At 39.1% G+C, this 19855-nt stretch overlaps 1 protein-coding gene across 5 annotated transcripts; it reads left to right on the top strand.

The window, feature by feature from the left end:
• Nucleotides 1–498: 498 nt before the first annotated feature.
• On the top strand, nt 499–19123 carry esrp1 (epithelial splicing regulatory protein 1). 5 transcript variants are annotated; one of them, XM_023330773.1, is made up of 17 exons: nt 502–595; nt 689–836; nt 1231–1392; nt 1510–1626; nt 1931–2042; nt 3615–3758; nt 4866–4920; nt 5017–5127; nt 5214–5346; nt 5457–5499; nt 7058–7377; nt 8748–8972; nt 10949–11201; nt 13237–13438; nt 15476–15617; nt 16528–16617; nt 18872–19123. In XM_023330773.1, exons 2-17 carry the CDS (start codon nt 705–707, stop codon nt 19004–19006), a joined length of 2376 nt encoding a protein of 791 aa, XP_023186541.1. In that variant the 5' UTR covers nt 502–595; nt 689–704; the 3' UTR covers nt 19007–19123. The 5 variants fall into 5 exon arrangements, with proteins under 5 accessions (XP_014328612.1, XP_023186542.1, XP_023186544.1 ...); XM_014473126.2 differs by having other exon boundaries at nt 499–836; XM_023330774.1 differs by having other exon boundaries at nt 499–836; nt 10949–11189.
• Nucleotides 19124–19855: the final 732 nt, after the last annotated feature.

Consider the following 19855-nt stretch of genomic DNA (forward strand, 5'->3'; position numbering starts at 1 on the left):
TAAAATACATTTACATGTAAATGCTTCGTTGTTGAAATTCTCTGATATTGTTATTATAAAATAGAAACAACTGTCTTTTTGTGATTTCTTTTTCAGAAGTGATACAAAGATTTTTTGCTGTTGCTACTGATAATAATAATAATAATAATAATAATAATAATAATAATAATAATAATAATAATAATAATAATAATAATAATAATAATAATAATAATAATACAATTATTGTTGCTGTTGCTGCTGTTGTTATCAATAGTACGTCTACTTACCTTCTTATTATTATCATTAGTATTATAATTATATAAAAAGCCAATTTTTCCCTTTAGGCCGCTGAACTCGAGGGCTGGATAATATTGTAGAGAATGACAGGAACAAATTTCAGCCCTCCACTCTCTGCCACGTCCTAATCTCTCCTGCACCTGAAAGTAGGCGGGGACACCAGGTATGCAGTCACGTGGTCAGACAGGTAAGAATCGCTACAAAAGCGTTGAACGTTCAGCCATTACTCCGCGATGGTGACTGCGGCAGGTTCAAGGAGGGATCAAACTTTCTGGATTTACCAAGCTCACCTTTGCGCTCAGGTGTCACACTAAAAGTAATTTCTATTCCTCCTTCGTGTTCCAGCCTCATATCACCCTCCGTGCTGTCCTTCGGTTCAGTGTAGTATCACCGTAGGTTTTTATTTTAGGGTCGTGTTCGTTCAGATGACGGCGCAGGTAGACTACCTGGTGGTGGTTTTCACCGCCACATCTGGAGCGAGCGGAGAGCTGCTGGGTTCTGACGAGAAGGACCTGGTCCAGTTGGTTTGGCAGCTGGTCAATGTGAACACCAAAACGGTAAAAACGCCTTCTTACTCTTTAGCTCTGGATGTGGTTCAAGCAGGAAATCCAGTGAATAGAATGGACAGGGAAACTATAAACTAAAACTACACCATGTTAAGAGTTGGAACGACTCTTTAACAAAATGTCTGTTTTGTTCTTTTCTCTAATTATCTGTTTGATTTGAATCCAAAGAAGCAGAGATACTTTTGTGGTAACATGTAAGGATGTTAAACATCTATTATGCTAAATGTCACAAACTAACCGGCTCTTGCTCATGAGAGTTATAATATCTACGTTATGAAGTGATAAAAGGTCACAGTCATTTGGATGTGCGCTATTATTCCATACCGTATAGGTTCCTGGGTAAGCTACTGTTTCAGGACTGACTTGTTTTCTGTCTTTGAACCAGTTGGGCAGGGTGAATGAGATCCTCATTAGGCCTGACCTCTCAGACTCCACAGAGGAAAAATCAGACGAAGATGTAGTGGTTGAGTGTAAGGAGGAGGATGAGTCTTCCTCCGGGGCAGACTGCATGTACACTGCGGCAAGTCTTGACAGCGGTTTAAATATGGTAATGATGTCCTTTGAGTCTTCAACTGTCTTGTGACCTGAAATCTTGGTGATAATCAAGTTTTCTTCCAGTAAGCGTCTTGTGCTTTTTTTCTCTTTTCTCTATTTTGTATTTTAGTTCAATCTGCAGCTGACAAATGAGGTGAACAGTGCGGGCGCGGGCACGTCGTTGTGTTTGTGTACAGACGGGCAGCTCCATATCCGTCAAGTGATTCACCCAGAGGCCGCCAGCAAGGTGAGCGAACTGGGTTGGGCTGAACGCCTCCCTGCTGCAGGAACCTCCAGCGTTGCTCTCAGCCGAATTACTCTGAACCTGTCCGATGACACACGCCCCTTGAACATACCGTGCTACACCTGTGCACAGACAGAGAGGCTGAATGCATTCTCCCACAACTGTTACACAGAAAAGAGTAGCAAAGAAGGCGGTGTGTGCCATGCTGGCTTGAGCAAACATGAATGTGATGAATGTAATAAAACAGCAGCTGCTAATGGGCTTTTTGTTCACATCTTTTTCTCTGAATGTTCTCCCCTCTTACTAGAACATCCCGGTCCCAGACTGTTTCTACTCTTTCTTTGACTTGCGGAAAGAGTTCAAGAACCACTTCGCCACCTCTGACCTCAAGGCTTTGAATGCACACGTCATGGCAGAGTGTATCCTTTGTTGACATGTTGGTACTGTTTAATATGGAGTCATAAAAATGTCTGGTGTGATTGATTTTATATCACACCTAAAAGCTTTAAAACAAAAAACTAATGTTAACAACAAAGATCACAAGAGCAGGATTTCGTATAGGAAAAAAACATCCGAACCACTGTGACTCTATGTGAAAATATAAATTATAAATCCTACATCACATGTGTCTGACCACATTTTTACTCTTCGTTTCTTGGCCACTCCCAGACCTGACGACCGCTGAGGTTGTAGAATCAAGAAAGCAGCGAAGCATGACCTGTCTGACGGCATAAAGTGGGTCAAAAGGTCTCACAAAACTAACCGTCAGGCCCCGATCTAAAGAGTGTCAAAACCGGAAGAGAAACACAGTTAAAATCGTACAGCATTTTAACTGTGGCCGAGGGACACAGCCTTAGAGAGTTACAACATCTCTAAGGCTTCAGTGAACATCAATAGGAGCCGTTATCCACAAAGGGACAAAACACAGAACGGTGGCCAGAAGTGACTGGCCGACAAAACTGCCTCACAAGTCCTACAGTTTTCCAGGAGATCACAAAAAATCTAAATAAAAGCGATACACTGCAGGCCTCGGATACGTCTATTAGGATCAGTTGTTAATGATTCAACAATAAGAATGAGACTAAAACCAAGACCAAAACTACCATTGATTATAAATAAGACAAAGACTTGTATCACATTTGGCAAAAATAATCCTTAAGATCCCCAAGACATTTGAAAAAATATTCTGATGAAACGACAGTGGAACCTTTTTTTTGGAGGTTTGAGTCTTGTGTAAAGTTAACGCAGCGTTTCAGAAAGTACAGATTGGAGTAAACAATTAAAAACAAAATGAACGTTTTGGCGTGATGTAGTTACATTCTGATGTGATTGAGATGCTGCGGCTTGACCTCAAAGAGGATATAAAGGCGCAAACCGTCTCCAATTTAAGTGATTTAAAAAATATTTCAGCAACTACAAGTGGGCTAAAGTTCTTTCACAAAAACATAAAGTGTATTGCCAGTTTTCATTGCATGGTATTATTTTTCCACATAAGTTAATAATAACAAGTGTTTTTTTTGTTTTTTTTTTCCTAAGGGAATTCAGCATTTGAAAACTGCATTTCATATATCCTCAGGTTCTTTTTCCATATTAACATCTGTTTGATCTGAAAATAACAAAGTTCCAGGTGAAATCTGTAAGGGTGCAAATAATTTTCACTGCACTTTAAGTGTGTTTTTGGTTTCTTCATTCTGGTTTAATCTGGTGTGAACATCTTACACTCAGCAATAACTCTTTACAGGTTTAAAGCTAGGGCGTTGGCTGCAGAGTAAGAAGTTTTGAAATGCAAATAAGGAAAGAATGGAGCACTTTGCTAAGCCCTAAGAGAAAGAGTGTGTGTTTAGCCAGTAGGGCTAACCTCACACACCCAGTGGTACAGAAAACCTGACGTCAGTGTTTTAAGTCACCCATCCAGACGTGCTTCTTCCCATTTTTCATTAAACACACCTGTCTGTCTAGATAAGCACTTTCCTTAACTGGATCATCTTCAGCTCTTAGCCTACCTGTCGATGTGTCCTCCATGTGGGATCCCTCGGCCAATCAGGATCCTCTGTCTGTTCTGCCTGCAGAAGTAGCCGTGCAGCAGGTCCGGCTTATGACCAGCATTATTCTCTCTCTGCTCTCTGAGCCATACTGTGAGTATCTCACACATGAGGCTAAAAGAAAACTGTACTGTCAACGAGACAGGTTTGCTATTACTGTAGTAGGAGAAGAGAACGACAGCTGCTAATTATGGTATCGAGTTACTTCAACTTTGGTGGATTTTATGTGATAGACGAACACAAAGTAGCACATACTTGTAACGTAGCAATACATGGTACATAATGCCTTTTTCAGAATCCACCCAGAAGAATTACAAGAATAACACATGAATATAGTTTGCTCTACAGCTATAGAGCAAACTATATTCTGTAGATGTTTAAGGTCGTAGTTCTTCTATCAAGTCTGAAGTCTTCTGCAGCCTCTAACACGTTTCCTGTGTATTTAGCTCCATCTATCTTCCCAACAGCTTTGTCCAGATTCCCTGTTGCTTCTGAAGAAAATAATTTCCACACCACAATGCTGCCACCACCACATGTCACATGTGACGTGTCCAGCATGATATTCACTTTGGGTTTTCCTCCCCACGTTATGTTTTGCATGTACTCTATTAAGTTAAACTTTGGTCTCATCTGACCAGGGTGCCTTTGCCTACATGTTTACTGTGTTTGTGCAAAACTGCAACATATTTTCTCAAAAACTGCTTTTTTCCTGTTGCTGTTCTTTCATAAAGGTCAGATTTGTTGTAATGATGGATTGACCAGAGCTTTGTGGATAATATTATATAACATTATCCACTTTAAATTGTCTCCCTGACCTTTCTTATGCGTTCCCTGATCTTCATTATGTTTTTTCACTAATGTGCCCTGGCAAACCTCTGAGGCCTTCATGGAACAGCTGCATGACATCAAAGTACAAAACCAAGGACTCTATTTATTAATTATTTGAAGAATTTGAATTGGTTAATCTAATTCATAAAATCCAATTAAGTGAATTCAAGTTTTTAACATGACAGAATGTGGAAAAACTCTCTTTTGTGAGGGTCTGTATCCTCAAAATGTCCAATCCATGTTTAAGTGTAAAAAACAAAATAAAATACTGAAGTGGGTGATTTTAAAATAGAAAGCAAGAAAAGCACAAGCTGCGCCATCTTAAACTATTATACTGACTGTGTTTGATCATTCTTTGCTTTTTCATTCCAGGTAACAGTTTTTCCAACCCAGAGAGAGTAAATGAGAGATTTGAAAGTGGCACTTGGTAAGTGAATTTTTTTTTGCTTATACTCTTTCTAACATTAAAATCAACCCAGGCTGTTTCCTACCAGACTGTATTTGTATGGTTGCGTGTCTGCAGCAGTAAGATGGAGAAAGTGTGCGACAACACGGTGATCAGAGCCAGAGGGTTGCCATGGCAGTCTTCTGACCAGGACATCGCTCGGTTCTTTAAAGGCCTCAACATTGCCAAGTATGTTGAAGTGGAAATGGAGTGCAGTCATGCGAGCTTTTATTTAGGATGATCTTTCACTGTATGGTCAATGTTGTATTTTACAGAGGAGGGGCCGCTCTGTGTCTCAACGCTCAGGGGAGGAGGAATGGAGAAGCACTTGTTCGTTTTGTCAGTGAAGAGCACAGAGACTTAGCCTTGCAGAGGCACAAGCACCACATGGGCAACAGATACATTGAGGTAACGGGTCTGGAGGCACCGCTTGAAAAGCCCTTATTCTGTCATGATGCACCGATTTTACACTTTCATCTGAAGCACTAAACAGACAACATGTTCGTTTTCAACAACAGGTTTACAAAGCAACGGGAGAAGACTTTCTGAAGATAGCAGGAGGTGAGAAGGAATCATGAATTCATATCATGTATATTTTCTCATTTCTCAGAAGGATTATATGCATCAAGAACAAAAAGTGCCACAAGTGAATAAATACATAATTTCCTAAATCAATATTTATGGACAGGATAATTGAAAACACAAACATTACTTAAATACATGTAGTTATAGCAATTTAAAAGTTTGAGTACTTCATGATAAATAAAAATAAATGTCCAAATTATTGTATAAAATAAAAATGTCCTATTTGCTGAAATTATATGTTATTATTTTAGTATTTATTTAGTTATTGGGAAGGTATCTTTTTTTGTATTTACACATTTTTTCAAATGCTGACACATCCCTTTTATTTATTTAACATATTTAATAGTGTGTAATTAAAACTATTGCATACATAAATTTGTATTTGATAAATTATTTTTTTGTAGTATAGTGGCACTTTTAACCCTTGATGCTGAAGAAACATGAAATAATTTAATCTATTGAGAGAAAAAAGATTATAGATGCATTTTAGTGAGTAAAGTACATATTTTAAGGAATAATTTAATATGTTCACCATGCACACGTTTCCAGTTTGATTAATTTGGTATCTTCCACTGACCAAACAGTTTTCCATGCATAATATTTTTCATGCAGATCATGAAACGGATGAGAATGAGCTTCATGTATTAACAAAAGGTCTTTTTTTAAGTAATAATTTCACCTTTGTTTTTTTGTGTTTTGTTGGGCGCCATTTTGGAATATCTGTCTGCTTCTTTAATCATTACAGCAATAAAATAAACTTTAATTGTGACAGCAACACAATCAATCTTATTCATTTTTGTTTTAGTTTTTGGTTCCCATGCAACCACCATTTTGAAAACTTTCTGGATGCATCTCTCCAAAGGGGAAAGAATATTAGTGGAAAAAATGCACCATTTGTTTGCTATATTTAAATAGGAAAGTGCATTCCTGCATTTTTCTGTTCACGTTGTAATAAAAGGCTGGTTTAGTTGAAGTCCTGAGGACATTTGGTGGTCCTGCTGCTCCTGCAGATTCCTGAATGTAATAGTTGTCATAACTCAAATTTTTGAAAAACATAAAGGTGAAATTATGCCCACATTTTAAAATGTCATGCACTTTGGTAAACTGTAGCCCACTAATTAACATTTCCATAATGTGTGTTTTGTTCCAATTATTTTAGAGAAAATTTATAATTTGCAGATTGAATTGTCAGCTATGACTCAACTGTGGCATTTGGTCATTAATGTTAATAACATCTTTTACAAGAGCTGCAGAATGAACCTCACAATAACATGCTAGGAGAAATTTTGAATGATTAAGACAATAAAGTCAAGTTTGACATGCTCGTGGTGTGACTTCCACAAAAACCCATTTTAATTCCCGACCTCGTGCTATTTCCGTGCTTCTTTTCTTTCGCTTTTTCTCTCAGCACGTTTTCCTGTCCAGCCACTGATTAATATAAGCTATGAAACCTTTAGGAAATATTCACACTGCAGTCCATAAAGGCGAACATAATGTGTTGTGAGTTTGGCTAAATCTTCTTGTGTCCCATCAGGTACCTCAAACGAGGTGGCAATGTTCCTGTCCCGTGAGGACCAGATCATAGTGAGGATGCGAGGACTCCCCTTCAACGCCACGCACGACGACGTTCTCAGATTTTTCTCACCAGAGGACGGCTCTAAAGAGACGTGTCCCATCAGCGGAGGGAAGGACGGCATCCTCTTCGTCCGCTACCCGGACGGACGACCGACGGGAGACGCTTTTGTGTTATTTGCCTGCGAGGAGCACGCTCAGTGCGCTCTGAGGAAACACAAGGAGCTCCTGGGGAAGAGATACATTGAGCTGTTCAAAAGCACGGCAGCGGAGGTGCAGCAGGTATGTCAGGGTGTGACGTGGTTTTGATTCTCCTAGCAGTTTAAACAGAGTGGCAGGTCTGGTTGCCTCGTGGTGTCAGTGGAAGGTTTGAGGAAAATAAAGGAAAAATAAGGTGTATCATGCATATTAGACTTGTATCGTCTAATGTATTGTTAAAGGTGCAGAATGTAACTTTTATAAAAGTTATTATTTTTGCATATTTGTTAAAACTGTCACCAGGTTATGAGACTGATAATCTATGAAAAGATTGATCTCCTCCCTGAGCTGCTACTGCTGTGTTAGGAAATGTACCTCACCAAAACCAATCAGTCAAGAGGAGTGTCTTAGCGCTGCCAATCAACCTCATGTACTTGCTGCTCAATGAATAGAATAGAATAGAATAGAATAGAAGTACTTTATTCATCCCAGCAGGGAAATTAAATGTAATGGTGGCGAAGAAATGGCTTACCGTTACAGGAAAACTGTCATCAGTGGCCATGCTAGCTAGAGTGAGCATTCATAACAGGATATGCTAGCTACAGTGTAGCTTAGAGCTACAGAAGTGGGGATGAGCAGCGCCACATGGAGCGGTGATTGGCAACACTAAGACCCTACTGGGGAAAGTCAGAGGAGCTCATTTTTTCACAGATTATCTGTCTCAAAACATAATGCCATGACATAGTGACAGTTTCAACAAATATATAGAAATATATTTTTTCTAAAAGTTATATACTTCGGCATTAAAGCTACTAATTGGATGATCAGGAAGAGGCTAGGATAATAATGAGTAGAAAACCATTGAAGATTTATTATTTGTTCTTTTGTTTCTTACCTTTTGGGGTTTTTTCAGTTTTAAATTGTGTTTATGCTTGTGGCTATCAGGTATTGTAGCAATGTAAGGGTGTAGTTTTTACAAAGCCTTACACCTGCATCCTACCTGTGTGTTTGCAAACAAACTTCTTCCTTTTCTGCATCCTGCACTCCCTCACTCTGTCTATTGAGGTTCTAATGTTCAATTTCCTATCTCTCATGACTGGTGCACCTACTGCCCATAACTATATATCTATGCAGAGGCCTTTCCTCTTGTATACGAGCCTGTGGGGCCTTTATCTGTCTTCTCCAGAAATGCAAACATGCTGGTGTCCTGTTGGCTGCAGGCCAGCTCCTGTTTGACAACGCGACATATTTAAACACAGCATTGCCTCGGCTTTCTTTGCCTCCTTAGTTCTGCCATGTAGGTGTTTCATTGTTGGGTTTAAACTAATAACAGCAGATCTGAGTTATCATTTGACTGTTTTATCTAAAAAGCATCTCAGGCAAACAAGGAAATCCTAATCCAGAATGAGTACTTCAAGTTGAGAATCTCATGTCAAACCTTGTGTGCATTTCAGGTGTTGAACCGGTACTCCTCCGCCCCGCTGATCCCTGTTGCCCCAGCCCCCCTGGTGTCAGTGCTGCCCGCGGTTTCTCTCCTGCCTCCTCCTGGCGGTGTGAGGGACTGCCTCAGGCTGAGGGGACTACCGTACACGGCGAGCATTGAGGATATCCTCTCCTTCCTGGGCGAGTTTACACAAGATGTCAGACAACATGGTGTGCACATGGTGCTCAACCAGCAGGTACATGCAGCAACCATCTTGACACACCCTGCGCTCACATATTTTCTTGCACAAATTTCCAAAATCATACATTCAACATAAACTTTATCACTGCGTCACTGTTTCTTTGAGAGGACGGTTTGTTTCTGTCTCTCAAAAGTGCTTGTCTCTCCAAATAATAATCAAATAAGTAGAATATGTAGTATTAAAAGATTCATATAAAACACAATAACAAATTTGAACTGCAAGGTGTTTCAAAAGTGCAAACCATCCTTATTGGGACATGCAAATGTTCTTCCCAGCAAACTTCTCTTGTATCTCTCAAAGGCCAATTTAATGCTTCATTTTGCATTTTAGAGCATCAATTTTAAGAAATGATTGGTAGCAATGAAGGTAAATAAAATGTGATAACCATTGTCTAAGATGAAGTTTTGCATTAATGTGATCCCCTCGTGTTCAGCCTGTACTAATCTGTACTAATAAACAAAAATATGTTAAATTTCAAGCTGGTATGACTGCTGTGGAAATCCATGGAGTCAACTTGGACACAAAGTTTCAAAGCTTCTCTTAAAATATCCAAATAGTCCATATTTTCCATTCCACTAGATCAGACATTTTTCTGACTGAACAGTTGTTTTTCTCCATCGTTTCATTCACCTACCATCAAAATGTAGTTGAGTTTTAAAAAAGTGAAGAACTTGAAGATGAATGTGAAGTTTCACATTAATTTAATAAATATGTCTTGAAAATATGAGCTTCATAAAAACTGATGGGTTCTTTTAAGTTCAGATTTATGCTTTCATTCAAAAGCCATGCCCACTTAGATCATTCATCATCATTTTTGAGGCGTTGTCTGATTGCCTGAGGCTGCAGGTGATGTGAAAATACTCTGTTTTTGCAAAAATAATCCCCTCAACACTGTTGGTTCTTGCTGCTGTAGATCATGTTTGTAGTCTGGAACATAAATTTAATCTGCTACAACATCTCAGATTAGCCACACTACCCTTAACTTTAACTTTAGTGTAAGTAGTGTTCCCAGTTTTAGAAATTATTTGTCTTTTTTATGTTTGTTTTCATCTCTAGGTAAGAGATGTACATTTCTCGGCCGTTCAGTTTTAAGACTACACTGAGATTTTACTTTACTGAATTTTTGTAGAACGCAGCAAAACTATTATTAACAGTACTGGGTTTTCTGGATCCTGTCTGATCCAGTCCAATGAGTTGATTAATATAAAGCTTATGAAATTGTAACTTATGTTTCAGAATCTTCTGTGCCTCTACAGGCTCGAACCCATAAAGATTAAAATGAAATGAATTAAAAAGGGCTTTTTTTAAGTGGGTGTAAATGTAAGTAAATTAACAGGATTTTGTGGATCATTCAGTGAATCTGAAGTTTGTGTGCCACTGTACTGAATAGTGCATGTGTGGTGTGATCTAGAGCAGTGTTTCCCAGCCCTGGTCCTCAAGGCACATTGTCCTACATGTTTTAGAGGTTTCCCTTCTTCAATGTGCCTGATTCAACTGATTGCAGTTCAACACACGCCTGTTATTCAGTCACCAATTGAAATCAGCTGGACTGAAGCAAGGAAATACCTAAAACATGCAGGGCAGTGTGCCTTGAGGACCAGGGTTGGGAAACACTGATCTAGAGTGTGTAATTCACAGTGTTCAGCTACATCTGGGACATGTATGTTACTGCTGCTCTGTATCTTTGATACTTTGATACAACAGCCTAGCTGGGAATGAATTTTAAAGTCACTCTGAGTGGCTTCCAGTGGGCAAATAATTATTAGCCAAATTATTTGGAAAATCACTTTCAGTTTCAATTTTCTGGCATGCCGAGGTGAGTGAGCGATCAACAGTGCAGACAGAAAAGTGAAGTGGAAGACCAAGTGCTGTTGTTATCGGATCAATTCTGTGCCTCTGCTGGGACTAACCAATGAAGTATCAAATGTCTCTTTGATGTGACACATTTCCTCTCTCCGTTGTGTTTGCAGGGCCGTCCGTCGGGCGACTGCTTCATCCAGATGACCTCAGCAGAGCGGGCACTGCAGGCCTCGCAGCGGCTCCACAAACACGTGATGTCCAGCCAGCGCGGCGCGAACAGCCGCTACGTGGAAGTGTTTCCCTGCAGCACTGACGAGATGGGCTTGGTGCTGATGGGAGGCTCGCTCTCACACACGCACACACACGCACACACCCGGAGCAGGAGTGGGACAGGGCTCAGCCCGCCGCCATGTAAGTCCAGACGTAAGTGCTGCTGGGAGCTGGGGGTGCTTCGGGTCTGCAGGGTAGGTGAGCTCCTGCCGGGGTGGCAGAGTTGCTGGTTTTTCCTCCAATCTAGATCTGTGGGAGGATGTGGGAAGGATTCATACTCTGAGTGTGTGTGTGTGTGTGTGTGTGTGTGTGTGTGTGCGTGTATCAACGTGAGACTGAGTCTTCTTGTTTTAATTTAGTATGATCACTACACCCATTTGCATGTAATGATGATACTGTTTTTAATACATTCCTTCACTTTTCACTCTGATTGGATACTGTAGTGTAATTTTCCATCGGCATGTTTGTTACTCGTTTCTGATTCCTTTACTTTACCACTGCTGAACTGATTCACAAAGATCTGAAAGGCTCCGAAAAGTGTAAGCAAAGCAGTTCCTCAACAAGCTCAGAATGCGGCAACGCGGCTTACAGTTTTCTGATCCCGTCAGATCGGTAGTGGTGGTCCTGGGATTTAGCCTCAACAGACAAGCATACGTTAGGTGTGTGCGCCTCCTGTGCTTGTCCAATCAGGATCTGTGTGAGGGGTGGGCAGAGCTGCTGCGTAGATGTGCTTTGGTCTCAGTGTCTGTTCACAATTAAAACTGGTTTGATGGCTGATGAATTTCTGATTTATGGTGCAAATGATTATGTCAGTAGAAGCAATATTACATGCTTTAGTTGGAATGAGTTCAGCTTATTTTGAGATGAATTTTTTGTAGATAATTTCTATAAATAAGAAAATACTTACTGTAATTAGATTACATACATTACACAGAGTGATATATTCAAAATATTTCTTATGTTCATTTTGATTATTGTTGTTTTTAGCTAGCGATAATACTTTTTTTTCAGAAATTAATATTACATAAAAATATATAAGGCCAAAGTAATCATATTTCCACATGGAGGATAAGCCACAAAATATCATTTCTAAGTAAGCTGGCTGTTGACAGAGCGATGGGGGGAAAAAAGCATATAAATGGAAAGTTAAGTGGAAGAAAAAAGTCTGGTAGATTAAGGTCCCATAAGAAACGGGGCTAACTATAGCTTTTTGAGGTTTATAAAGCAAAGCCCACTCAAAATTCTGGGCGAGATTTACAAGACATGGACTGCACCAGAGTCGTTTCCCACACTACGAACCCAGGACAGGACATACAACTGTCCCTGACAACTATAAACATGTCTCACCTGGGTTAAAGAGAAGAAGAACTGTTGCACAGGGGTCCATTATCATCTTTTGAGATACATGAGATTTTATATAAAAATAGAGTTCACAGTCTGAAAGCGGAGTGGAGAGGTAGAAAATCCATGTAGCAGGAGGACAGATCAGGTTTAATGACCAGTGATCTCTGTGCTGGACTGACCAACAAACTGGCCTGACCTAAACCCCACAGCAGCAGCAGAGGCTGATTTTCTCTACACCACGCTGCATTGAGTCGGTGTTTTATGCAAACGGAGTATTTTCATTAGTCTCTTGCAATATTCTTACTTTGTTGGATTTTTGTTGCAAAGCATAATATTACTAATTTACTCAAACATACAGTTGAAACACACCAATCGTGGAAGCAATATGTCATAAAAGAGTTTTACTTTTAAAAATAAATTACTGAAGCAATTTAACCTCTTTATTTTACTCTAAAATATTGGGATATGTAAATCTAAAATAGCTTTTTAAGACTTATTAATTTAAATAGCTTCTTGCTGCTGGGATTGTTCAGTGTCGTTCTCATGTAAATTGGTCTATGAGGAATTAGGAAAAGAGCAAAAACTTCTGATTTCTAATCAATCAGATCAATCATAATCTAATTAAAAAGATTTTTTGAAGGTTTAAACTGTGATTTCTTTAAATCTTTTACATTACACAGAAAAATGCATGCATCACATGCACAATAAAGACATCAGTGGTTGTTGCATGAGCTCCTCTCTCAACATCAAACAATTACCTCACTTCACCACCACGACTCCCCTTTCCTCCAGGTTTGACGGATTTTATATTTCTGTTTCTGTCCTTGTTCCTCCATTATTTTAGGTTTATCTCCTCCATCGTACTCTTTCACTCCAGTTCAACAAATCCTCCCCACGGACGCTGCTGCAGCTGCAGCTGCAGCCGCTGCTGCCCTTTACCCTCCTATGGGGCAGATGTTGCTGGCACCTCGCCCCCTGCACCCCGGACATCCTTACTACCCCGCATCTGCTCAACTGTACATGAACTACAGTGCTTACTACCCCAGGTAAAAAAAAAAAAACAACTAAACAATTAGAGGTTAAAAATAAACAAAAACATTGTTAAATCTTGGAAACAATTGTTTGTGGTCATAATTTTCAGCCATATTCCTTCAAAATGTGTGTATGTATATGAATAGAAGATATTTTTTTGACACTGTAAGCTGCTGCTGAGTTCATGAACATTTTAGGCAAACATAAACCTTGGCTTCAGCCTATTCCTTTTTTTTGGTAAATTATGGGCTTCTGAAGGTGTTTTCTTATCTGTGTGTGATGTTGATAATTTACCAAACTAAAGTGAAACTGAACTGAAAATGCTGTCAAATTTAAAGCTTTATGAAATAAATAGGGCGCCCCATTAAATATTTAGTTATTTAAGAAAATATTCACATATTGATGTGAATCTTTTTTTATTTATCTCTTGAAAAAGTGATTTAAAAATTAAACCTTAATTTACTCATTAACAAAAAATATCAACAAAAATGTGTTTTCTGCCTGAGGCAAAAGTTCTTCTTGTCCCTATCCAGCAGACTTTGAGGAAAGTTTGCTTCACTCTGTGTGGTACCAAAACATTTTTATGTTATTTATCTCTCTAGTGAACACTGGTCCAGACATTTTTGTCTTTTTCAAGATTCTCAAACTTCATTCTGACCCTCATGTTGTTCTTAGAGAGCAATGGTTTCGTTTTTTCACATCTCTAAGGAAAGTTAAACTTGTTCAGTCTGTTTTTGATTGCCTGTTTGGGGTTCATGTAGGATCTTGCTTTTACTCATGATGTTCACTCTTACTTCAGTAGTCAGGAGTGCAGAAAGCTACATATCTGAGGTTCATATGGGGCATTTCTGCATCAGTATGCTGAGTGTTAAAGAAACATTTTATTTTGCACATTTTTCTACTCCCATTTGTCTCAACTGCTTTTAAAAACAGCCCAAGAACTTAAAAAAAACATCGAGCTGTTCTTGGGCAGTAAGTTAATGTTTTTTGGTGTCTGGAAAAAGAACCATTTCAAAAACCTCCCAATTGATAAGTCACATTTCACAGCAACTACGCCGTTACCTAGTAACCCCCGTGGAGCTCCGCCCATCACCTAATAACCGAAGAGGAGCTCCAGGACGTTTGGTCAACTGGTTTTACCGCTTTGTGCGCTGTACAATGGCTGCTGGAGTGTTTTGTTGTTGATTTACTGTCTAGAGTAAATCAACTGCATCCTAGTTGATTATACAAGAGGCCCGACTTCTGCTTTTCAAAGATGTGTGGTATAATTGCGCATTATTTTCTTGTTGGGGTATAATTGTTGAGTTTATACCCCAACAACTCATTTTAAATCCAAGTGAGCTGCCAGCAGCAGAACTGACCAGACTAAAATCTAATTATTTTTTCAAAAATTGCAATGAATATGTATATCCCAGAAAGAGATATAAGTGGTCCTTTAATAATTTCATGAAAATTTGACTGAAAATGTATCTTTTTCAGTTTTTATGGGTTTGTATTACTTAAGCCTTTCACTATTGTTAGCATTGTTATTAAATGCAGACATGTTGGAAAAGCATCTATTTTTTCCACATGATTGTATGGGATAAACTATCACTGCACATCACCTGGTCACAGTTAATTTGGAGGACAGATGAAGCTAAATGCAGAGCGATCACGTATTAGAGACTTTAGACTGGGGCGGCGCTCACGTTGTTAGATCTGCTCTAGTATCCAGAAATAAAATATGTTAATTGCAGAGAAATGTGAACGTTTAGTCTGGGGTTGAAATGTTTCTTGTCAAGGAGAAAGACTGGGACAAGGGTGGTTAATAACTGCAGACCGTGTTATCACAGAGCTTGGTAAACATGAAGTGACCTCTGTTTCTGCCTGGACGGTCATTATGAAGGCACTTAAAGACAACACCCAGAGTCCCTCCCAGTTTTATGCTTTTCTTCCCGCTGCTTAGTTAGTGTGTGTTTTAGTTTCTGAGAATAAGCCAGTTTTTTTTTTTTTCTTTTTCATTTGGAAGCTCGACGTGAAATAAGATTAATTTCACTTTTTTATTTTCCCAGTCCTCCTGGCTCGCCTACAACTCTGGGTTTCTTCCCGGCCCATTCCTCCATGTCTTCCCCCGGAGGGTTGGTGCGGATGCCTGGCCTGCCCTACAATGGCAGCGGCGTTAAAGAGCTCATCAACGCTGTGCAGGGATATCAGGTAAGAACCAGCTCTCTGCATTCACATTGCACATTTATATATATATATGTATATCTCTTTATATTTATATAAATATATATATATATATTTATACTGTAGATGTATATATAATCTCTACCTTCAGTGTTCACACACCTCTCTGTAAGCAGCAAGTGTTTTATTCAAATCTTCTGGTATTATGGGTGTGGACTGTTAGGCATCCAGTGCGGTTGCCTAGAGGCTATCAAACTAGTTTATCCTGTCTCCTCTCCCTGCTCTGTCACACATGCACTGCTGCTTGCTTTGACTTGAACTGGAGTGACTCAAGTTGTTGTTTAAATCAGGAGCGGAGTCAAGAAACTTGGGGAAAAGATATAAGAAAAATTATTTTGTCATTTAGAGCAGGGGTGCTGCAAAGGTAGAGTGGGTAAACTGCATGACATTAAAAAAAAAATCAGAATATCATCCATCCCGTCACTTGATTGGCATACAGATCAGCCAGTAATGTTTCCTTTAGTTGTTTCCCAACAGCCATTATAATAAAGAAGAAGAAGTAGAGAGTTTTTTCTGATGCTTAAGTCGCTGTGCATCTGAAAACGATGGCGCAAAGTTCATCAAAATTGGCTGGACAGCGAGTTACGTCCAATTTTTAGCCCCATTTTTTAACTCTTAATCGTAAGAAAGGGAATAAAAATGATTGGGGGATAAAACGTATCACTTTCATATGGAAAGAAACAGACAAAGATTTCACAATATACTTATGAGTTAATAAATGTTTTAACTTTTTGTAGCAGGTTTATCAGTTTGACTTAGTATCACTGTTTGCATCCCTGATTTAAAACCAAACATTTTTCCTGCTTAATTTTAGACCCTTGTTGAGTTTAATGGCTAAATGTGTCTATGTTATACCCCTCCTTTCATCACGACGCAGTATGCTCCAGAGGATGCTCTCATCCACGCTCATGGGGCCGTGCACGCTCACGACCCGGCTAGGACGTTGCTTACGCAGCCCAAAGAATGGGTGTGTATTTAAGATGTCTGAGGCAGGTGGCAGGTAAGGATTGGCTGAGGGCTTAGTTAGGGGGAATTACTTTAGACTCAGCTTTTAGAGATGGCTTGACTTTTCACTAAGGGTTTCTGGGCTCAATATGACAACGCTGGAGGATTAAAGGAGATTTCTTGGATTCTATTTCACCTTTTCGGATCGTTTTAATTTTTCCTCTTTGTTTAATATTGAGTGGTGTGTTGCTCTCCCACTGAATGTTTTTTACTCAGTGCAGGGATAGTAAAACGAGAGAACTGACTGTTCACTTACACCCCCCTCTCAACCCTGGAACATGAAGCCTTATGCAACAAAACCAAAGCCGTCGACGGATGAAGTGTATTTGTCTGGAGAAAAGCTTGTTATTATCTCATCTCATTTTAAATCTGCTACAATTTCACACAGAGGAATTCAAACAAATATTTCTCAACCAATATGCTGTGTGTTGGGTGTTGTGAATCAGCACTGAGTGAATGGTTGAGTCAGGAGCTTTTAGCAGCTCAGCTGTGATTCACACCTACAGTCTAATTAGAAACACATTGGAAGCCTTAGAACAAAAATCTGACCTCTCAGTGGGAAATAATAGCGCGCTGAGCTATTAGCATAATGATGGCGCATTTTCATGCAGAAATGACTCACGTCGGAGCTCCAGGAGGGCTTGTTGGAGGAATCTGAGCTTTTTTACATTATAAGAAGAGTCAGCCCAAGATCGAGGGGGCTGTTAGGGTATTTAACACTGGAGAATTGGCCCATAGAAATGATGCGCGTCTTCCTGTAAGTGGCATGCGCAGAAGAACTTTAGTAATTATTTATTACATCCCACAAAATATGTTAATTTTATTATTGGAGACCAAAAAAAACAATATATGTTAAGAGTAATAACCTTCATGAAACACAGTGTACTTGAAGTGCACTTTAAAACAAACCTCAACATCAGTATTTATTTTTAAATATCCGAAATCCTGCCGTGACATTTCCTGTTTTATCCACAGTTTTCCACTTCATGATGTTTATGATTTTTACATAGTTATGAGGCAAACTGCTGCTGCACAAGTTACTCAACAAGCTGTTGCTAGGAAACCAGAAGTTACTCAACAAGCTGTTGCTAGGTAACCAAAGTGTCAGTTGGTTGATGCCACCAGTCTGGTTTAGCTGGCTGTGAGAGCTTGAGCTGCCGAATCCTTTTCTCTGCCTACATCTCCCAGAATGCTATGTAGTTCTGGATCAGAGTTCAGTTAATATTGTACATATTGGATATTCTATCAGAATATTTTATCTGTTGATACTGATCATGTGTCCGTCCCAGATTACCGTGTAAAATGGAGCCTCATTCCTCCACACAGCGACACAGCTTTGGCCTAAAACCCTTTGAACAGACATAATCTGCATTTTATTTGCATGTATTGCAATAAAGATGGGCCACAGCATTCTGGTCGCCATTTTGGCATAAAGCTGGATCTACTCTTGTTTTTCTGTGTTTTACGCCTGCGTTTTATGGTTCAGCCAAACAATTATATCAATGTTACATCACCAAATATATTTGGCTGAACTCTCACAAAAGCAACTTCAAGCTACTTAATAAACAAATGGCAGTGTATATGTTGTGGACACAAAGTTTATTTTTCTAACTTACTCATTGAGTCTGAATTCAATTCAGTACAAACTCTGATTTTAAATGGTCATGTTTAAACACAGCCAAGGAAAACCGCTTATTTAGATTCACTTTCAGGAATTATTAAAATAGGGAAATTATTTTATTTTTGTCCAACTATGACCGTCATGAAGATTTAAATGCACTAATTTTTGTTATTTAAGTGTGATATTCAGGAAATACATTTCAGAGTAATGACAAACGGAGCCACAGATCTGAAGTTCTCACATCTTTGTAACAAACCTAAGCTGCCTTAAACAGCCGCTTAGTTTGCTTATGACTTGGACTGGCTTTGATTTCAGTCAGTATAAACTGACATAAGTCTAATCTCCTGCACTTTAAAGTTTGACCTGCATATCAACGCCGAGGGTTTAATGAACAGTCAGTTGACGGTGTCGTAGCGCTCTAGGCTAATGGACGGGTCCCACGACAGATGTGGCCTTCAGGCAGTTGAAGAGGTGGCGGGTTACATCTGGCTCTGGTGGAAGGGCTTCTTTTTGTACTTTTGTTAACTTTTTTTTTTCTCTAACTCTTTTTTGTCTTTCTGTGTCCCATTTTCTCCCCCTTCTGCCCTCCTTCCAGGGTCCTGTGGAGTCTGTTTCTCTGCTGAACAGCAGTCTCATGGGTCAGACCGGCGGAGGAGAAACTCCTCTTATGTCCCTTCCTCTCATCACAAAGCCCGGGGGCCACCAGTACCTGGATCTGACCCTACTGTAGCGTCGCACAAAAACAAAGTCATGTGTATGTGACAATGACTTGTTAGTTTGTGTTTTTTAAAAATAGTCTTTTAGAAATCTTATTTATATTATTAGGTTCAAATATTAATGTATTTTATACCAAATTTACTGCAGCTTTAGCCAAAAATAGCATTTTTTATATATATATCTTGCACATTTTCTGTATGTTTAAAAGCTTTATAGAGATTTTTTTAAACCTGTTAAGTTACTGGAATCATTATACCTGCCAGACAAACTAGAGAAGTATAATCTAGTAGCAACTGAGCTCAATCTTTTCTCCAAGCTTTTCTGTGAAGAGTGAAAGTGACTGTGTGAAAGAGATGTCATTGTGAATATTATGCATGAATATTGTGTTTATATGCATATGGAGACAAGTATGCAGTGATTGTATTGGAAGCTGTAGTGCATAAAGAAGTACTGTAGTAAAACTTAAGATGTTTACATAATGCTAAATACCAATGCACTGCTAACGAGTAGAAATGTAAAGAGAAATAAAGATGCAGTATCTTCTGATGGCAAACATTTGCTAAGGGTGGTTCAGATCCAGAAAACAACAAAAGTGGCAGATTAACGGTGGGATTTTCAGATAACAATTGAAATGAAGCTTGCAAAACAAAGTCAAACAAACCTGGATGGCTCTCTGGTTGCAGCATCCAGGAAATCTGCAAGTTTAATGCAAGACATGCAAATACAGATCCATCTCAATAAATATGAATATTATTTAAAAGGTCATTTTTATCAGCAGTTTGGTTCAAAACCTGTACATTAGATTGATTCATTGTAAACATTTGTAAGTGTTTAAGGCTAATGAAAACACAAAATGTTTTTA

The sequence above is a fragment of the Xiphophorus maculatus genome, chromosome 3 (assembly GCF_002775205.1).
Source record: "Xiphophorus maculatus strain JP 163 A chromosome 3, X_maculatus-5.0-male, whole genome shotgun sequence".
Classification (NCBI taxonomy): Eukaryota; Metazoa; Chordata; class Actinopteri; order Cyprinodontiformes; family Poeciliidae; genus Xiphophorus; species Xiphophorus maculatus.

What these genes read in the sequence shown, in the direction of transcription:
- esrp1 (XM_014473126.2), top strand. Translation starts at nt 705, where the DNA reads ATGACGGCGCAGGTAGACTACCTGGTGGTGGTTTTCACCGCCACATCT. An exon ending in ACCCAGAGGCCGCCAGCAAG is followed by an intron (nt 1,627 to 1,930) that starts GTGAGCGAACTG and finishes CCCTCTTACTAG; the next exon opens with AACATCCCGGTCCCAGACTG. An exon ending in TGCACACGTCATGGCAGAGT is followed by an intron (nt 2,043 to 3,614) that starts GTATCCTTTGTT and finishes GATCATCTTCAG; the next exon opens with CTCTTAGCCTACCTGTCGAT.